The sequence below is a fragment of the Melozone crissalis genome, unplaced genomic scaffold (genome assembly GCF_028551555.1).
Source record: "Melozone crissalis strain CALT ecotype California unplaced genomic scaffold, PUWL_Pcris_2 ptg000120l_1, whole genome shotgun sequence".
NCBI lineage: Eukaryota > Metazoa > Chordata > Aves > Passeriformes > Passerellidae > Melozone > Melozone crissalis.
The window spans coordinates 764,286-782,229 of record NW_026535896.1 but is presented as its reverse complement, the minus strand read 5'-3'; the positions used below and the strand labels follow the sequence as shown (position 1 = coordinate 782,229).

The window sequence follows — 17,944 nt, the reverse complement described above, 5'->3', positions numbered from 1 at the left end:
AGGATGCACCTGTGATTGGCTCATGTTCCATGTTTATAATTAAGGGCCAATCACAGGAGCAAGCTGGGGACAGAGTCCCTGGACACAGAACTTTGATATAGATTCTTGGCTATTCTATTCTTAGCTTAGCAAGCTCTGCAACTTCTCTCTTTATTTCTATTAGGAGAGTCATAATGTATTATATATATCATATATCAATAAATCCAGCCTTCTGATCATCAAACAAGATTCTCATCCTTCTCTCACCCCTGGAGACCTCCTCAGGGCGCTGTAATAGAAGGGTCTGCAAGGAAACACACACATGGAAGGGGCTGCAAAGAAACACACACATGGAAGGGGCTGCAAAGAAACACACACATGGAAGCATCTGCAAAGAAGGGGTTATTGGCAGGCTCCGTTCCATGGATGGTCTCAGAATCTCTGCTGGTTAGAGTGACTCTGACATATCTACAAGCTTCTTTTTTCCCAGCTCAGCAGTCAAAGAAGGAGTCAGGTCTTTTCTGTTCCTGTTCTCAAGGTTGTTTATTGGTTTTATCTATAAAATTCTTTCTCTGACCCACCAAGGTCTGTCTGGCAGGTTGGGTTGAGGCACACTGGTGTTATCTTTTATACTAAAAACTACGTGTACAATATCTACCATAACTTCCCAATATCTATCACCTATGTTAGACAGTGAGCTTCTACTCTAAACCAATCTAAAAGTGCCACCATCACCCAGAACATGGAGGCCAAGAAGAAGGAGGAAAAAGGCCAGGGCACACCCAAATTCCTCCATCTTGGGACCCCGAGCCCCCATTCTAAAAACCTCAAAAATCTATTTTTCACCCTGTGACAAAATCACTATCATTCTACTTAAACTTTCTTGACTTGTAATTCTTCATATAAAGGTTGGTAATTGTTTTTCCATGGGTCAAGATCAAAGGCACAGGGGTCTTGGGCTCTGTGCCAAGGGCTCTGAGGCCCCCAGGCAAGGGCTTGAGTCCTCCAGGGCAGCCAGGGGAATTTCCCGGGTTCTGACAGATGGGCACTCCAGGGTCATGAAGTAATTCTTAATCAAGCTTAGAACCAAACAGCAGCACAGGTTAAAGCATGACTCTTAGCAGAGAAATCCCAAGAGGACACTTTCTAAATACACACAACACCTTGTTTAGAACCTGTGATGTTCTCATGCAAGCTCAGCAAGGTCTCAGAAGGGCTTTCTGAAAGCATGAACAGCTGCCCCCTAAACAGGGCAAAGTCCCCCCTCCAAAGTCCTCTGTGGACTTTATTTTTTGCCAGAAGTATTGGAATTTGAGGAAACGTGTGGAGAGTCTGGTTCAAGCATGGCTTAAAGAAAGAGGCCATGAAGGCATACAGTTAAGGGAAAAGTAAAAGGTAGTTGTAAAGCAATTCCCAGGCTTGATTCTATAAACAATTAGGCTCTCTCAAGCACCACTTTATAAACAATAAGATTCTCAGACAGTCTTCCCATAACAGGCAAAACGCTCTGTCCTTGGGCTCTCTGGGAAAAGATAGCTACTCTGGAACAGATATGGAGGTTTTGGAAACTTTTCATATCACAGTGAGAACGCTGTCCTGTTTTCAATAAACAAATCATAGGTATTGTAAAACAAAAGGAGGGGTTAGAGTTTTCTCTGTTAACCTATCGTGAGCTTGGATTTTGCAATATGCATGAAGTTCATTAACACTGTTATAAAAGTGGCTGGTTTGATCAATAAATCGGAGTTCGATGTTCATCAATCGGATGGTCGTCTCCCCTCACTTCAACAGAAACTCACTGGGTTTTGCACAGGACATGTCTTAAGCTAAATACGTGTTTTGTACTTGAACTCTTGGAGTTGCCTGTCTTGACTGTTTTTGGGACCACGGCTTGCCTCATGATCCTGACACTCCCTGAGCAAGCAGGAGAGGCAGGGAAGATGGGGCAGGTCTGGGAAGGAGAGTGACTACACCTTGCTGTCACCACCAATGCCAACAGCTCTGCAAAGCTCCTGCTGCACTGAGGAACCAAGGAGGCAGAGACACACAGGCTGCTGCGGCTGGGCTGGCACTCAGGAATAACCAGGCTGGTGTGTTCTCCAGGCTTTCCTGACCAGACAGCTGCTGATCCCCAGGCTGCAGGCTCAGAACCAGCCCAGGGGGTCACCCAGACTCCCAGACACAGCCTGGGCACACCCAACCTTCAGCAGCACTCAGGTAAGGGGGAGATGTCTGCTCTGCTCGCCAATTTAAACAAATACAGATGGGAGTTTCTGGCAGAACTGGCTGCTCCACGATCCCAGGGTGTTCTGTGAACAAGAACCAGCCCTGCTCAGCCTCTCTGAGTGCACAGCCCAGCCCCTCACACGCTGCCAGGCGGTGCTGCAGCTCCATCTAGCAGGGAATCACAACATTCCAGGCAAAGGCAGCCACCTGGAACTCTCTTCTTGAAGGTTCACAGACCCAGTGCCACTGCAGCTCTCCTTTGTTTTCAATTCATTTGCCATAAGAGTCAGCAGAGCACAGAATTCACTGCACAGAAATGCAGCAGCAAATAAGGACTGGGGTGGAAAAAATCATCTTTGCTCTGACCCAGCAAAGATGGCACAAAGAGGGAAACTGAAGTGAAAAGTAAAAACCACCCAAGCAAAAAGGACATGCTGAGAAGGAAAAAGCAACCACTCCTTTTCCATGCTGCTGTGAGGATGTTAAAGATTCTGTTGAACTTGTACCTTATCCTCTGTGCTGTGGAGAGAGGAGCACAGTAAGTGAAGTCCATAATAGGCCAGCTCAGGAATGTACTTGGCTTTATTAACATCCCTAAGGAAAGAAAGCAAAGAGATGTCTTCACCTGTCATCAGAGTAAATGTGACTATTAAAAAATTAAAACAGTGTGAAAATGAAAATGTAAAATTGTGACTATTAAAAAATTAGATGTAACTATAAAAAAATTAAAAGACTATTAAAAGAGCTCTTTGACTGTGAAACATTCAATATTCACAAGATGCTGTTTGCTGTCAGCACGTGGAACACATTCCAATTATCATTATAAGAGAATTTGTCACTTCCATTTATATACAAACAGGACAACAACACAAGCACTGAGGGCTTTACTTGTTCAGACCATCATGTAAATATTAAGAAATATTAAGAATTTTTTGCTCACATGGCTGCTGAAAACTGGAACTCGTGGAGCACTGGCTCAAAGCTGGTCATCTCAACAAAGACCTGCAAGGGAAGAGAGCCAAGATGAGCTCAGTGCCCTGAGGGGAGGCTGTGCAGGGCTCTGGATGGCTGGGCTCACACCACTGGGTTTAACTTTCAAACACCTCCCTTGAACAGAACAAAAGCAGAGCCCAAAGCACAGAATCGCCCCCAGGAACAAGTGGGGGCTGCCCCTGCATCCCTGCCAGCGTCCAAGCCCAGGTTGGACAGGGCTTGGAGCAGCCTGGGACAGTGGAAGGTGTCCCTGGCATGGCAGGGTGTGGAACAAGAGGAGATTTAAGGTCCCTTCCAACCCAAACCCTTCTGATTCCATGAACAAAACACTTGTAAGTGTTCAGCAGGAGAGGCAGCCACAGAGCAGCACTCTGCTCCCACATCTCCCTAACTCCCATCAGGGACAGAAGGCAGGGCTCCATCACCTGGGCACCATGGCCAAGGCACTCCATGTGGAGTGCTCTGCATCCCCAAAAAGTCTGGGTTTCTTACCTGCACACAGTTCTGCATGCACTGAGGCTTTTCTTTTAGAGAGAACTTGGGCAGAAGCCTCAGGAAGTTTTTCAAGAGAAGGAAGATGGCATTGCGGACTTGGAGGAGATCTTCTGTTGAGAGGTAAACATTCTCATCATCCTCTTCCTTCTCCTCTTCCAACATCTCTTCCATCTGTATTGGCAGAAAAGAGAAACAGCTTGCCAACAATTTGCTTATTACTAGGGATTTGTTTGTATCTGAAGGGATTGCACAAACATCTTACACCGGAGCTGTCATTCCTGCTTGATTTCCCTTTCTTTCTGTTCCTTCTGGCATTGGGCTGAGAGCTTTGAGACTGTCCCTTCTTCCTTTTCTTCATCTCTTGAGGCCAGCATTTTGTCAGGGTGTGAAGACATTTATCAAACATCACTTGGTGGAACACCTGGTTGGCTATGCTGCCTGCCCAGAAAAGACAAACATCAGCCCTGTTCCAGACAAAATACAGAGAGCATCAAAACACCTGGGCATCACTGGAAGTGTTCAGTGCCAGGCTGGAGCAACCTGATGAAGTGGAAAGTGTCCCTGCCATGGAATGAGATGAGTTTTAAGGTCCCTCCCAGCCCAAATCAGTTTGTGGCTCTGTGATCTCTCCACAGGTGCCCCAGAGCCTAAGAAAGTTCAAGAGAAGAATAAAGAGCTGCACCAGGCTGATGGATCACCAGCAGTGACACATTCCAGCAGCATCACCAGCTCAATGACCCCTTCCACCTGCACCCTGGAGATCAGCAAAACCTCAGGGCTGCTGGAATGCAAAGGGATCCAGCTGTGAACTAACCTGCTGGAAACACTCAGCTGCTGGTCATTCTAAGCTGGTATTTCTGTTTGCACAAGCCAACCCATCCAAATGTGCTGCACAGTGAAATGCTCCCTGCTTACAGAGCGGGAACAGGAATAAATAAATAAATTCCTGCATTGACTGTCAAAGCAGAGGGACCTGTGTGGTTCCAGCTCTGTGCATGCTCCTCTGTCACCTTGTCACAGAACACAGACCCACCCTGGGGCCACCAAACCCCTCTGTGACAGGGTCCAGTGACACTGCTCAGCACTCACCCCACGCTCAGCTCGTGAAACCCCCGAGGATTTCAGGGCCACCAAGCCAACACCACCACTTGTTCCACCCGGAATTGTTACAAACCCGACCCTGTCTGACCTGTCCTGTCCCAGGCATGAAGAGGAACATTTCAGGGCTCACCTGGGATCTCCAGCAGCAGCAGGTAGAGCCCAGCTGAGTGCAGAGCAAACACCCTCTGCTGTGCGTTGGCTCTTTTGTGCTGGCCCACGTGCACAAAGTGATGCAGCACGGCCACCAGGGCCTGGTGGGACAGGCTGCTCTCAGCAAACAAGGTCCAGACATTCTAGGGCAAAACAAGAATAGTCAGGAATCCCATAATAACATGGATGTCCAAAACTAGCCATTATTCAGATTTTAACAGGTGCCACCATGACCAACACCCTATGTACTATATGCTTTAAAAAGTGTTTTAACAAGTATAATACACTGTAATTATTAATATATATTATATTAATTTTATTAATATTTATAATATGTTGAGTAAAATAATTAAATTAATAGATTAAAATTAATAACTGTTAAATTATATTTATATTAATTATAATAACACCATGTATACTTAATACAATATATAGAATATAGTAATATATATAATGTATATCTATAATGATATACATAATGTATATAACATATGATGTAATAATATACATAAAGTATATTAGTACATCATATAATAAACATTATAATTATATATTATATAATATATCATATTATTATATATGATATACCTAATGTATATAATATATATAACAATATAATATAGTATGATATAGTATAGCATAACATGATATATAATATAATATAATATAATATAATATAATATAATATAATATAATACTAAGTTCTATTATTAAAATTTGGGAATAGCTTCCTTCTGAAGCATTCCAGCACACAGAGCAAGAATTGTTTGAATAGTTTTTGAATATTTTGCCAATTTCAGATGTGAAAGAGAGCACGTGGGAGTGGCTGGCTCTGCCCAGGGGATGTCACCTCTCTGCTCTCCTGGTCCCCGGCAGCAAAGGGCGCCAGAGCGCTGTACAGGCGGGTGAAGGTGTCGAGCCCATCGGCCGTGATCTCCTCCGCTATCCAAGGCTCCAGAGGCTCGGTCTCCGTGAAATCCAGATCCCACACCGTGTCCACCCACACTGAGAGAAATTAAAAAAAAACGTGTTTATAAGCGCCAGGGGTGAGATTTCTCCGAAACACGCGTTTCACCCAAAATAAGGCTCCAAAACAAGCACGGAACGCCCAAATCCAGCGGGAGACGGGTGCGCCAAGGGCAGCGCTGTCAGTGCCAGGAGCTGCCGGGGGTCAGCTGCACCCCGGTGACCGGGGAGAGCCACCGGGACCGGGACAGGGGGACCGGGACTGACACCGGGACCGGGACAGAGGGACCGGGACTGACACCGGGACCAGGACAGGGGGACCAGGATAGAGACAGAGAGACCGGGACAGAAACTGACACCGAGATTGGGACCGGGACTGGTACAGAGACCCGTACAGGGACCGAAACCGAGGCAGGACCGGGCGGGGGACAGAGACTGCTACCGAGACAGAGATGGATACCGGGACAGAGAGATAGAACGGGAAAGAGACAGAGAGCGGGACAGAGACCGGGACAGGGACCGAAACGGAGGCAGGACTGGGAAGGGGAACAGAGACCGATACCGACACGGACAGCGGGACAGAGAGACAGAACGGGAGAGGAACAGAGACCGGGACCGGAATAGAGACCTGGATGGGAACAGAGAGACTGGAACAGAGAGCTGGACCGGGAAACAGAGAGACCGCAAGACACAGCGACTAAAACCGGTAAAGAGGTCGGCAAACCGGCCCCGGCTCCGATCCTAACCCTAACCCCGACCCCATTCCCAATATCCCCATCCTAACCCCGATCCTAATCCCGATGCCGACCCCGCTCCCGGCCCGCACCTGCGGCCAGCTCCGGCAGCCGCCACCCTCCGAGCGCGCTCCGCAGCCGCTCCGCCGCCATCGCTGCCGCCGCCCGCCCGCCTTCGAACGCGCCAATGGCGAGCGCGGGGCGGCGCGGGCCAATCGCGGCGGGCGCCGCTGCCCCGGAAGGAGCGGGGCGGGCGCGGCCGGGCCGGGCCGGGGCGGAGCTGCGCGGTGCGCGGTGCGCGGTGCGCGGGTCCCGCCGCCGCCGCCCCGGCAGCGCTGCCGCATTGCGGCCCCCCCGCGCCGCCGCCGCCGCTGCTGCCACCGCCGCCGTCCCGGCTCCTTCCCCGGCGTCGCCGCCGCCGCCCCGCGCAGCCCCGCCCCGGCCGCGATCCGCCAGCGGGGCCGCGGGGTCCGCCCGCGCCGGCCCGCGCCGCATCCCGGGACCATGAGCTTCTTCGGGTTCGGGCAGAGCCCGGAGCTGGAGCTGGTGCTGAGCGACGCCGAGAGCCGGCGGCGGGTGGAGCACAAGACGGAGGAAGGCAAGAAGGAGAAATATTTCCTCTTCTATGACGGCGAGACCGTGTCGGGCAGGGTGGTCCTCACCCTCAAGAACCCCAACAAGCGGCTGGAGCACCAGGGCATCAAAGTGGAGTTCATCGGGCAGATCGGTGAGCGGGGCGGCCTGCGGGGCCGGGTCCCTTCCTGATGGCCCTCGTGGATGCCGGGATCCCGCTGCTGCCGGGAGTCCGGGGGGATCACTGCATCCCACAGGTGCCAGGGGTCTGGGGAGCATTGCTGGACCCCATGGCACTGAGATCCCTGCGGGTGCCAGGGATCCAGAGAGCATTGCTGAGAGTCCAGGGAGCATCACTGCATCCCACGGTAACTGGGGGTCTGGGGGCATTGCTGTGCCCTGTGACACTGGGGTGCCAGTAGGACTGGGGGTATTGCTGTGCCCCGCAGTGCTGGGATCCCATTGGTACCGGAGGCATTGCTGTGCCCTATGGCATTGGGATCCCACTGGTACTAGGAGTCTGGGGGCATTGCTGTGCCCCATGGCACTGGGGTCCCACTGGTACTGGGGGTCTGGGGGCATTGCTGTGCCCCATGGCACTGGGGTCCCACTGGTACTGGGGGTCTGGGGGCATTGCTGTGCCCCATGGCACTGGGATCCCACTGGTGTTGAGCAGGTTCCTCTCGCTCCTGGCTGCACGCAGCATTCCCATGGCTGCCGGACATTATTCCACCCCCCGAGCTGGGCAGCCTGGCCTGTTCTCCAGGCTCGAGCCCTGGCAGAAGGAAGGGCATTCCAGTCCTTTTCCAGGTCATTGTTCTCCTGTCCTAATTTCTCTCTTCTGCACGGTCACTGTTTTAGCTCCGAGCCGGGTGCGCTTTGGTTCCATCCTGCAGCTGCAGCTCAGCCCCGACTTGCTCCCCATGCTGCTCCAGGAGCTGCCTGCCTGCTGATCCTCTTAGGGATGCTGAGGGTGCTGATGGGGTGGGTTTTGTCCTTGTGTCCCTTTCCCCTGGGTGAATCCCCTTTCCTGAGCCTGCAGGCTCACCTGGGCTGATCCCACCTTCTCCTCCACGCACCCCTGCACGGTTGGTTGGGTGACTTCAAGTTGCTCAAAACTTGTGGTTATCTGTGCGTGTAAGCAATTCAGGTTTAATATTTCCTGCTTTCGAAGGGGAGAGGCAGCTGCCACACCCACTCCTCCATCGGAGCAGAGCTGTCCCTGCTCCATGGACATGCCTTGAGCCCCACAAGCCAAAATAAATTCAGGATGTTCCTTCCCGTGGCTGCGTGCGAGGCCTCACATCTGTGGCTCTCTCTGTGTTGGCTCTAAAACCCCAAAATCACTGCTGGAGCCAAGGGCCTGCAGCCTTTGCATTGCAAATCGTGTGGTGAGGGAACATGAGCAGGAGATTTCCCACCCAGCCCCATGCTGCTGTTTGAGTTTTATTGGCAGTGCTTGTGCCTGACTCTGGTTTTTGGAAAGGAAAGGAGTGTGTAAATGATGGAGTGTAGGTGAGCTGCTCACCAGGAGCTCCTATTAATACATTTCCCAGTGGAAATTCAATATGAACTTTGTTTCCTGCTCCACTGTCTCTGCTGTGCTGCCTTGCCTGCAACTCATTCCCTCTTTTGGAAGACTTTTGAGCCATGCCTGCATGGAATTACTGCTTTGTATGCACATTATTGCCCAAGCAGGGTGTGTTACAGCTGCTGTGGCTGCACGTCAGTCCTTATGCCCCTCAGGCCTTTTTGATAAATCACTGAAGTTTGTTCCACTAATTGCATTTCTCAATGCTTTCCATCTTGTATTCTGACTTCTTGCTGCCGCGAGGTCAGCATGGAGGTGAGGCAATTTAACAGGGATGTGAAGGAGGGATGTTTTGCAGGGAAGATGCTCCAGAGCAGGTACCAAAGTCCAGACTGTGAGTGCTGGGTCCTGGCTGCTCCCAGGTGAGCCCAGAACCCATTCCAGATGGTTTCACTTCTGGTGGCTGTGGCCTGAGCAAGCCAGTGAAATGTTGGCAGGTTATTTTCTCACTCTGGAAACCTTGTAGCTCTGAAAACCTGAAATTACAGCTTATACCTGTTTGACAGGCTGGAGTGTGGGAAACATCACTCTGCTAAAAGCTGCAGGGTGCCAACTATGACCTTCTGAGGTAGCAGAGAACTCAGTGCACTGGCATCTGCCTCCCCTTGCTTTTTCGATTTGTGCCTTCTGCATTGTGTGTCACGATGGTCTGGGCTGATTCCTCCATTTCTGTGGCTGGTTCCTCTTTTTTCTCTTGGCACGTGGCTTCTCCCTGTCACATCAGCGAGCACTTTCCTCTCAGTGGACACACAAATTCAGTGCACAGACAGAGGCTGGGTTATTTATGTCACCTGCCCAGCCTAAAGGGCTTGGTGACATTTGCTGTTGTGCGTAAATGAGGGCAGCTCCAGTGCCAAAATTTCCATTAGAGAGATAAGGTGTGCAAAGGGCTGTGAGGAACAGGCATCACTTAAAAGCTGAAATCTCATTGTGCATCTCAAGGAGGGCTGAACTGCAGTTCCTGAGCACCTCTAATACCTCTCAGAAGCCTCCTCTGCACAGTTTAGTGCTGACACTGAGTTTGTGTAAGTGTGACTGTGTGATGACTTAGGTTTTTGTTTCCTCATCTCAGCAGAAAGGCATTGCCTTGCAGAAGGACTGTGTGGGTGTCCTGTAGGCACAGGCTCACACGCAGGGCTGGGAAGGGCAGGTTTCATTGATGGTTTGGGTAATCCCAAGCTGTTCATGCAAGTTGCAGAGATTGAAGCGTTTTGTTGCTTTGTCTAGAGGCTGAAAACTCAGTGGAGGTGTGGAGGATTGCTTTCATTAAAGGAGGAAAGCTGTAGTTTCCTGCTGCTGTGGGAGCGTTGTGGGGAAAAGCGAGGAGTGCTGGTCACTTGAGCTGGTTTGAGCAGAGCTTCCAGAGATGAGAGTTCTTCCCTCACCGTGCTCACATGGCCATGGATGTGTTACCCATGGGCTGGAGGATTCAGCTGCCTCCCCACACACAGGCTGGTTGTGCAGCAGGATCAACATTGTCATTTATTCCCTGCTGCAGCCCAAGGCCACTCAGGCTCTTTGCTGCCCAAGGATCAGCAGGAGCAGTTGGAATCATCGTGTCCCCTCGGTTTTGCTCTGTCACTGGCTGTTCCACACAAGCTTTTCCTCACAGAGGCAATGCCTTTTGCCTGGAATACAGTGCAGAAGATTATTAGAAGGGTTTGCATGAACTACAGACCATATTTAATATTGATAATAGGCAACTTGTGCCTCCCCAAGGCAAGTTGTTGATTTATTGTAGTAAAGGAGGCTGTGTGGACCTTTTCCTTCCTGTTTCAGGGAGGAAAGTTGTGGCCTGCACCTGGCTCTGATGGAGAGCAGGGAACAAGTGCAGCTCCCCTGGTGAATGGTGTTGAAGGAAGGAGTGATCTGGACAAGAGAGTTGCTGAAAATCTCCTGTGTCACCTGGGGTTCAGCTTAACCTGCATTTCCATTTTCCTAGAGCTCTACTATGACCGAGGGAACCACCACGAGTTCGTGTCCCTGGTGAAGGACCTGGCCCGGCCTGGGGAATTCACTCAGTCACAAACGTTTGACTTTGAGTTCACCCACGTGGAGAAACCTTACGAGTCCTACACGGGGCAGAATGTGAAGCTAAGGTGAGTGCCCTGCCCTGGCTGACCCCAGTTCTGCTCTGTGTAAGTGCTGATATTCACTCTGATGATGCAGAACTCCAAATTAATTTTGAGTTGTAAAAAGCTGCCTTTGAGGTCTTTATTTTACAAGCATGCATCAGGCTCTTTATGGAACTTGTTTTTCCCCTTTTGAGTGACAAGAGAAATCAGCCCCTTTTGAGTCAAATACTTGCTAATTTATTTGATAATTCAAAAAATCAAAATAAACTGTTTGATTTAGTCTCCAGTGGGGATATTTTTGCTGTAATCAGTCTTGTCAACTTTAATTGTGCTCTGTATGCAAACAGATGCTTCGCTGGTGCCTTGTTCATATGTTAGAAATGATATTTCACATCAAGGCACTCAATCGACTCAAAATCCTTTCACTGCCTTCAAAGTGGGGGTTGGACAAGTCTGAGATCTGCACTGGGAGGTGTGGCTGTGCAGCCTGATGTAATCTTGCAAAAGGGCAGTGGTTTGAACATGTGCAGGCTGTGCCTCAGATTCCCAAAATCGGCCTTAGGTAACCCGGGCTCACAAATGCTTGGAAGCTGAGAGGATTCTGCTTTTCCATCTGAAAATTCCCTTCTGCCTTTTCCAGTGGGGGGTGTTGGCTGCTCCAGGGGCAGGTACATGTAAAGAGCTGGGGGCTCTTTTGCTGTGGGTTTATTTTGTTCAGATCTGCACTAAAAAAGAGCAGTGTAACAGCAGATGACATGGGAGGAGGAGCTTCCTTGCTCTTCTGCTTCCTTGTGGCCATTCTTTGGTTTCCTGCTTATTTAATCTATTTGGACATTCCCTGTTCTTGAAATGCTGGCCCTCCTCAGCTGTGCATGAGCTGAACTGAGCACCTCACCTTGCCAAGGGGAAAGCTCCAAGCTTCAGTGGGAAAAAGGAACTTTCTCTGTGGATCTGCAGAGTTGATCGCACGTTTTATTTAGATTTGCATTGAAATGCATTTCAGCTCTTTACATGGATCTGTGTAGTGAAAATAGCACAGCCCAAGCCCCCCTGGGGCTGTCCCTGCTGTGACCCTGTCTTTGGTGGTGTTCATAGGACAAGGGAAGAGATGAGAATCTTGACTCCATGTTTCAGAAGGCTGATTTATTATTTTATGATATATATTATATTAAAAGAAAATGATATATTAAAACTGCACTAAAGAAAGAGAAAGGATTTATTATTTTATGATATATATTATATTAAAAGAAAATTATATATTAAAACTACACTAAAGAAAGAGAAAGGATTTAATCACAAGGCTTGAATGGAATGATAATAAAACCTTGTGACTCACCAGAGAGTCCGAGACAGCCGGACTGTGATTGGCCATTAATTAGAAACAACCACATGAGACCAAAGATGCACCTGTTGCATTCCACAGCAGCAGATAACCATTGTTTACATTTCATTTCTGAGGCCTCTCAGCTTCTCAGGAGAAAAGATCCTAAGGAAAGGATTTTTGATGAAATATGCCCATGACAACTGTCCCTGCAGGTATTTCCTCCGTGCCACCGTGAGCCGCCGGCTGAACGACGTGGTGAAGGAGATGGACATCGTTGTGCACACGCTGAGCACCTACCCCGAGCTCAACTCCTCCATCAAGATGGAAGTGGGCATTGAGGACTGCCTGCACATCGAGTTCGAGTACAACAAGTCCAAGTGAGTGGCTCAGGAGCAGCTGGGGACCCACCTGCTGGGGGTTTTTTCAAAGGAATTTCATGTCCAAGTGATTTATTAAAAAACATGGATATTGATGTAGTACTGATAGCCAACTGTGATGGACAAAAAGTCCCTAACAGTTTAAAGGTAGAAAGTGTTTGTTTATTGTGGGATAACTCCCAAATACACCACAATTTACAGGTTATTACAGAATCCTCTTATCCATGCAAGTATTGAACACCCAAAATACAAATACATGTTCATGACTTTGGTACAGCCCATTCCCAATATGGATATTGATCTGGTACCAATATCCAAAAACTCTCTAACAGTTTAAAGTTAGAAAGTGAATGTTTATTGTGGGATAGCTCCCAAATACACACCACAATTTACAGGTGATTACAGAGTCCTTTTATCTGTACAGGTATTGAATACCCAAAATACAAATACATATTCATGACTTTGGTACATCCCATTCCCTGCTTCCTGTGGTAATTAGTTCAAAAGCTATTAAGCATGGTAATAAGTTCAAAAGCCATTAAGCATGTGCAGTTTGTTCCTTGAAATGGGTCAGTGGTCCCTTTCATGGGGAGGGGTCCCAAAATGCGGAAGTAAATGAAGTTTTCCTCCTTCTGCCCTTTCTACCTTTTCAATGCAAATCTGACAAATGAACCCTTGGTAGAACTCCCATTCCCACCTTCAATTCGTTTCAGAACAAAGGAGGCCACAATTGTCTTATGTTCCTAAAAGCCATTTATCAGTTTCTGTATTCTTCATTATAAACCCAGCTAACCCAACATTGTGTTGACAAGCAATCAGTTATTAGTTAACTACTAACTCTTAACTTCATCAAGGCCTACCCATTGATTTTAATTAACTCCAATAAAGCTTATCTCTTACTAAAACCTCAAATCCTCTAAATTCCTTAAAGTTGATGTCTCACATGGGAGGCGGCTCAGAGCCTCCCTGGTCCATGGGTTCCCCTCCTTTCCCCATCTCTCTGGGTCAGGGGGTGGGAAGCAATGGCTGTGGCTCACTGAGCCTGGAGCACAGCATGAAATTCTTGCTGTAACTTCCCACTCCTGTATCCAGATCAGCACTTCCAGGTGTCTCCAAAAGGCAATGGTTGCTCCTTTCCAGGCAATACAGCTGAAGTGGGAATTAACTCCAGCAAAGAAGTTGGGAAGAGCTCTTTTAAACTACTCTTAGTGCATCCTTCCCAGCTGGTGCTGGCAAATCTCCCTGCAAGTGGTGGTTGGACTCAGTGATCTCAGAGGTCTTTTCCAGCCTGAATGATTCTGTGATTTTTAATTGATGTAAAATACTGAGTTTGGAGCCTTTGCTCTTACAGGGGTTTCTTGCAGATATTCAGCCTGAAGCAAAGTATCTAATTTATCTGCTTGTGCTAAATGTTCTTGTGTGTTTCCAAAAGAGCAGAGAGAGGATGGAAATGAAGGGCTGGTGGCTGGTGGGGGTGGTTGATTTGCCATCTGCTGGGGATGAGAGCAAAGTGCTTGCCCAGCAAGTTCCTGCACGTCAGCCTGAGCCCTGCTCTGCTGCACAGGGTTTGATCCTGGTGTTTCCTCCCAGGTACCATTTAAAAGATGTGATTGTGGGGAAGATCTACTTCCTGCTGGTGCGGATCAAGATCAAGCACATGGAGATAGACATCATCAAGAGGGAGACAACGGGCACGGGGCCCAACGTGTACCACGAGAACGACACCATAGCCAAGTACGAGATCATGGATGGGGCGCCTGTGAGAGGTGAGAGGGCACAGGAGCCCCCAGCACTGCTCTCCTGGAGGATTTTGGGGTGGGAATATGACCCTTGCAGTACTTTCTCTGTGCTCAGCATCCTATTCCACTCTTGTAGGCTCAGATCAGGGGATTGATCTGATCCCTTTCCTTCTCCACTGTGATGAGGGGCAGCTAAGACAGAATCATAATTCTTTTGATGAAGCAGTGGCAGAACCAGCTATAAATTCACAGTTGGCATGGGCCAGCAGCTGGCATTGCTGCAGCTCAGAGCAGAGGTGGTGTTCTTGCTCTGTGCCAATCTCCTGTGCCACTGTTCTTTGCCCAGCAGAGAAAATGTCACCTTCCTGGTTTTTTCCTGCAGTGCTGTGTTGCTGCAGGTCCCAAAAGAGTCCCGTGCTGTTAGAGTGGAGCTGGAATAGCTGTCAGCAAGGGCAGGATGTGGCTGAGCACCATGCATGCTGGTTTCTGGAGGGAGTTGAGGTCTTCTAGCTCATGTTAGTCCACTTGTGGAAACGGTGACAAAGGTTGTGGCCGTGTGAGTTTGTGTTTTGCTGGTTTCTCTCTGCATCCTGTCTGTGCTGACGGCTCTGTGCCCTTCCCAGGGGAGTCCATTCCCATCAGGCTCTTTCTGGCTGGCTATGAGCTGACTCCAACCATGAGGGACATCAACAAGAAGTTCTCTGTGCGTTATTACCTCAACCTGGTGCTGATTGATGAGGAGGAGCGGCGCTACTTCAAACAGCAGGTGAGAACCAGGGCTGCTGCTCTCCTTGGACGCGTGCATGGTTCTTTGGGATGCTTTTACAAGGACCTGCTGGGAATCTGGGATTCAGCAAGTGGACAGATAGTCTAGAAGAATGTCCATTTTTGGATTCATCACATGGAGGGATGATCTAGAAGAATGTCCATGCAGGTCAGATGTGGGTGGTGGTGAGGAGAGGCCTGCCTGGGATGTCTTTTCTGCTCAGTGGTGGAGCTTCTGTGCTTCACCTTACCAGTGGCACCAGGACACAGATGCTGTGGATGTCCTTTATGACCCCAAGGAGGAGCTTTCTACCCAAATTTCAGGCAGGTTGCACTGCCAGGTGTGTCCTGGCTGTGGGTGGAACACCAAGCCTGGTTCAGCCTGTGGGGCTGGGTGGGGCAGCAGGAGGTCTCAGCAGACATTTTCTAGAAGAATGTCCATGCAGGTCAGATGTGGGTGGTGGTGAGGAGGAATCTGCAAAGTGCCTGCCTGGGATGTCTTTTCTGCTCAGTGGTGGAGCTTCTGTGCTTCACCTTAGGCACTGCCAGGTGTGTCCTGGCTGTGGGTGGAACATGGAGCCTGGTTCAGCCTGTGGGGCTGGGTGGGGCAGCAGCAGGTCCCAGCAGAGGGTCACAGCAGAAGGTCCCAGCAGGTCTCAGCAGAGGGTGCTAGCGCCCTCAGCAGAAGGTGCTAGCAGAAGGTCTCAGCAGAGGGTCTTAGCTGGTCCCAGCAGAAGGTCCTAGAAAGTCTCAGCAGAAAGTCCTAGCAGAAGGTCTCTCTCAGCAGAAGGTCTCAGCAGAAGGTCCTACCAGGTCTCAGCAGAAGGTTGTTCTCAGCAGAGGGTCTCAGTGGAGGGTCTCTCTCAGCAGAGGGTCTCTCTCAGCAGAAGGGTCTCTCTCAGCAGAGGGTCTCTCTCAGCAGAAGGGTCTCTCTCAGTAGAAGGGTCTCTCTCAGCAGAAGGGTCTCTCTCAGCAGAAGGGTCTCTCTCAGCAGAAGGGTCTCTCAGCAGAGGGTTTCTCTCAGCAGAAGGGTCTCTCTCAGCAGAAGGGTCTCTCTCAGCAGAAGGGTCTCTCTCAGCAGAAGGGTCTCTCTCAGCAGAAGGGTCTCTCTCAGCAGAAGGGTCTCTCAGCAGAGGGTCTCTCTCAGCAGAAGGTCTCTCTCAGCAGAGGGTCTCTCTCAGCAGAGGGTCTCTCTCAGCAGAAGGGTCTCTCTCAGCAGAAGGGTCTCTCTCAGCAGAAGGGTCTCTCTCAGCAGAAGGGTCTCTCAGCAGAGGGTTTCTCTCAGCAGAAGGGTCTCTCTCAGCAGAAGGGTCTCTCTCAGCAGAAGGGTCTCTCTCAGCAGAAGGGTCTCTCTCAGCAGAAGGGTCTCTCTCAGCAGAAGGGTCTCTCAGCAGAGGGTCTCTCTCAGCAGAAGGTCTCTCTCAGCAGAGGGTCTCTCTCAGCAGAGGGTCTCTCTCAGCAGAAGGGTCTCTCTCAGCAGAAGGGTCTCTCTCAGCAGAAGGGTCTCTCTCAGCAGAAGGGTCTCTCAGCAGAGGGTTTCTCTCAGCAGAAGGGTCTCTCTCAGCAGAAGGGTCTCTCTCAGTAGAAGGGTCTCTCAGTAGAAGGGTCTCTCTCAGCAGAAGGGTCTCTCTCAGTAGAAGGGTCTCTCTCAGTAGAAGGTCTCTCTCAGCAGAAGGGTCTCTCTCAGCAGAGGGTCTCTCTCAGCAGAAGGGTCTCTCAGCAGAAGGTCTCTCTCAGCAGAAGGGTCTCTCTCAGCAGAGGGTCTCTCAGCAGAAGGGTCTCTCAGCAGAAGGGTCTCTCAGTAGAAGGGTCTCTCTCAGCAGAGGGTCTCTCTCAGCAGAAGGTCTCTCTCAGCAGAAGGGTTTCTCTCAGCAGAAGGGTCTCTCTCAGCAGAAGGGTCTCTCTCAGCAGAGGGTTTCTCTCAGCAGAAGGGTCTCTCTCAGTAGAAGGGTCTCTCAGCAGAAGGGTTTCTCTCAGCAGAAGGGTCTCTCTCAGCAGAAGGGTCTCTCTCAGCAGAAGGGTCTCTCTCAGCAGAAGGGTCTCTCTCAGCAGAAGGTCTCTCTCAGCAGAAGGGTCTCTCTCAGCAGAAGGTCTCTCTCAGCAGAAGGGTTTCTCTCAGTAGAAGGGTCTCTCTCAGCAGAGGGTTTCTCTCAGCAGAAGGGTCTCTCAGTAGAAGGGTCTCTCTCAGCAGAAGGTCTCGGGAGCCCTGACAAGCGCTTGCTGTGTCCCTGCAGGAGGTGGTGCTGTGGAGGAAGGGGGACATCGTGAGGAAGAGCATGTCCCACCAGGCGGCCATCGCGTCGCAGCGCTTCGAGGGCAGCTCGGCGCACGGTGAGCCCAAGGCTCCGGGGCAGCCCGCGGACAACAACGGCCGCCAGTGAGGCCGGGGGGCGCCGGGACCCCCCAGCAGCGCGGGACTCGCAGGGCCCTCCCTGAATAAACACCCGGATCTGACTGCATTCCTTTCTTCGGAGGACTGGCGGGGTGGGACGGGGCGGGAGGGCTCGGCCAGCTGCACTGGAGGTGCCTGGCACTGCCCGGTCCATCCATTCCTTGGAGGCCGTGGCCGCTTGGAGGCCGTGGCCGCGCTCCTGATCTCCTCCTGAGCTCCTCTGTGCCCCGAGGGCTCCCACAGCTGTGGGGAAGGAGAGAGCGGGGAAGGCCCCGGGTGCTTTGGGGCTGTGCAGGATGGATGTTCTCCTTGCCTTTCTGAAATCTGTGATGAGCTGGATGGAGGTCCTAGCAGAAGGAGCTGGAGGAGGGATCAGAGACTGGTGTGGCCTGCTGGAAACCTTGTGGTGTCGTCCCCTCGCTGCTTCCCCTTCTTCCTCTCCGTGCTGGCGTTGGATTCCTTGC

At 50.4% G+C, this 17,944-nt stretch overlaps 2 protein-coding genes across 3 annotated transcripts in view; one reads left to right on the top strand and one right to left on the bottom strand.

The window, feature by feature from the left end:
* Nucleotides 1-6,797, bottom strand: part of NCAPD3 (non-SMC condensin II complex subunit D3) — a 40,564-nt gene extending 33,767 nt beyond the window's left edge. For both annotated transcript variants that reach the window (XM_054292849.1, XM_054292848.1), the window contains exons 1-7: nucleotides 6,737-6,797; nucleotides 5,795-5,949; nucleotides 4,925-5,087; nucleotides 3,956-4,131; nucleotides 3,691-3,864; nucleotides 3,146-3,207; nucleotides 2,712-2,799 (exon numbers count right to left, since the gene is read on the bottom strand). In XM_054292849.1, coding sequence (XP_054148824.1) covers nucleotides 2,712-2,799; nucleotides 3,146-3,207; nucleotides 3,691-3,864; nucleotides 3,956-4,131; nucleotides 4,925-5,087; nucleotides 5,795-5,949; nucleotides 6,737-6,797 — 879 coding nt within the window. The remainder of the gene's footprint in view (nucleotides 1-2,711; nucleotides 2,800-3,145; nucleotides 3,208-3,690; nucleotides 3,865-3,955; nucleotides 4,132-4,924; nucleotides 5,088-5,794; nucleotides 5,950-6,736) is intronic.
* A 293-nt stretch (nucleotides 6,798-7,090) lies between these two features.
* VPS26B (VPS26 retromer complex component B) lies at nucleotides 7,091-17,652 on the top strand. The gene is made up of 6 exons (XM_054292850.1): nucleotides 7,091-7,371; nucleotides 10,751-10,907; nucleotides 12,420-12,584; nucleotides 14,175-14,350; nucleotides 14,947-15,089; nucleotides 17,323-17,652. Exons 1-6 carry the CDS (start codon nucleotides 7,149-7,151, stop codon nucleotides 17,467-17,469), a joined length of 1,011 nt encoding a protein of 336 aa, XP_054148825.1. The 5' UTR covers nucleotides 7,091-7,148; the 3' UTR covers nucleotides 17,470-17,652.
* The last annotated feature ends 292 nt before the right edge of the window (nucleotides 17,653-17,944 follow it).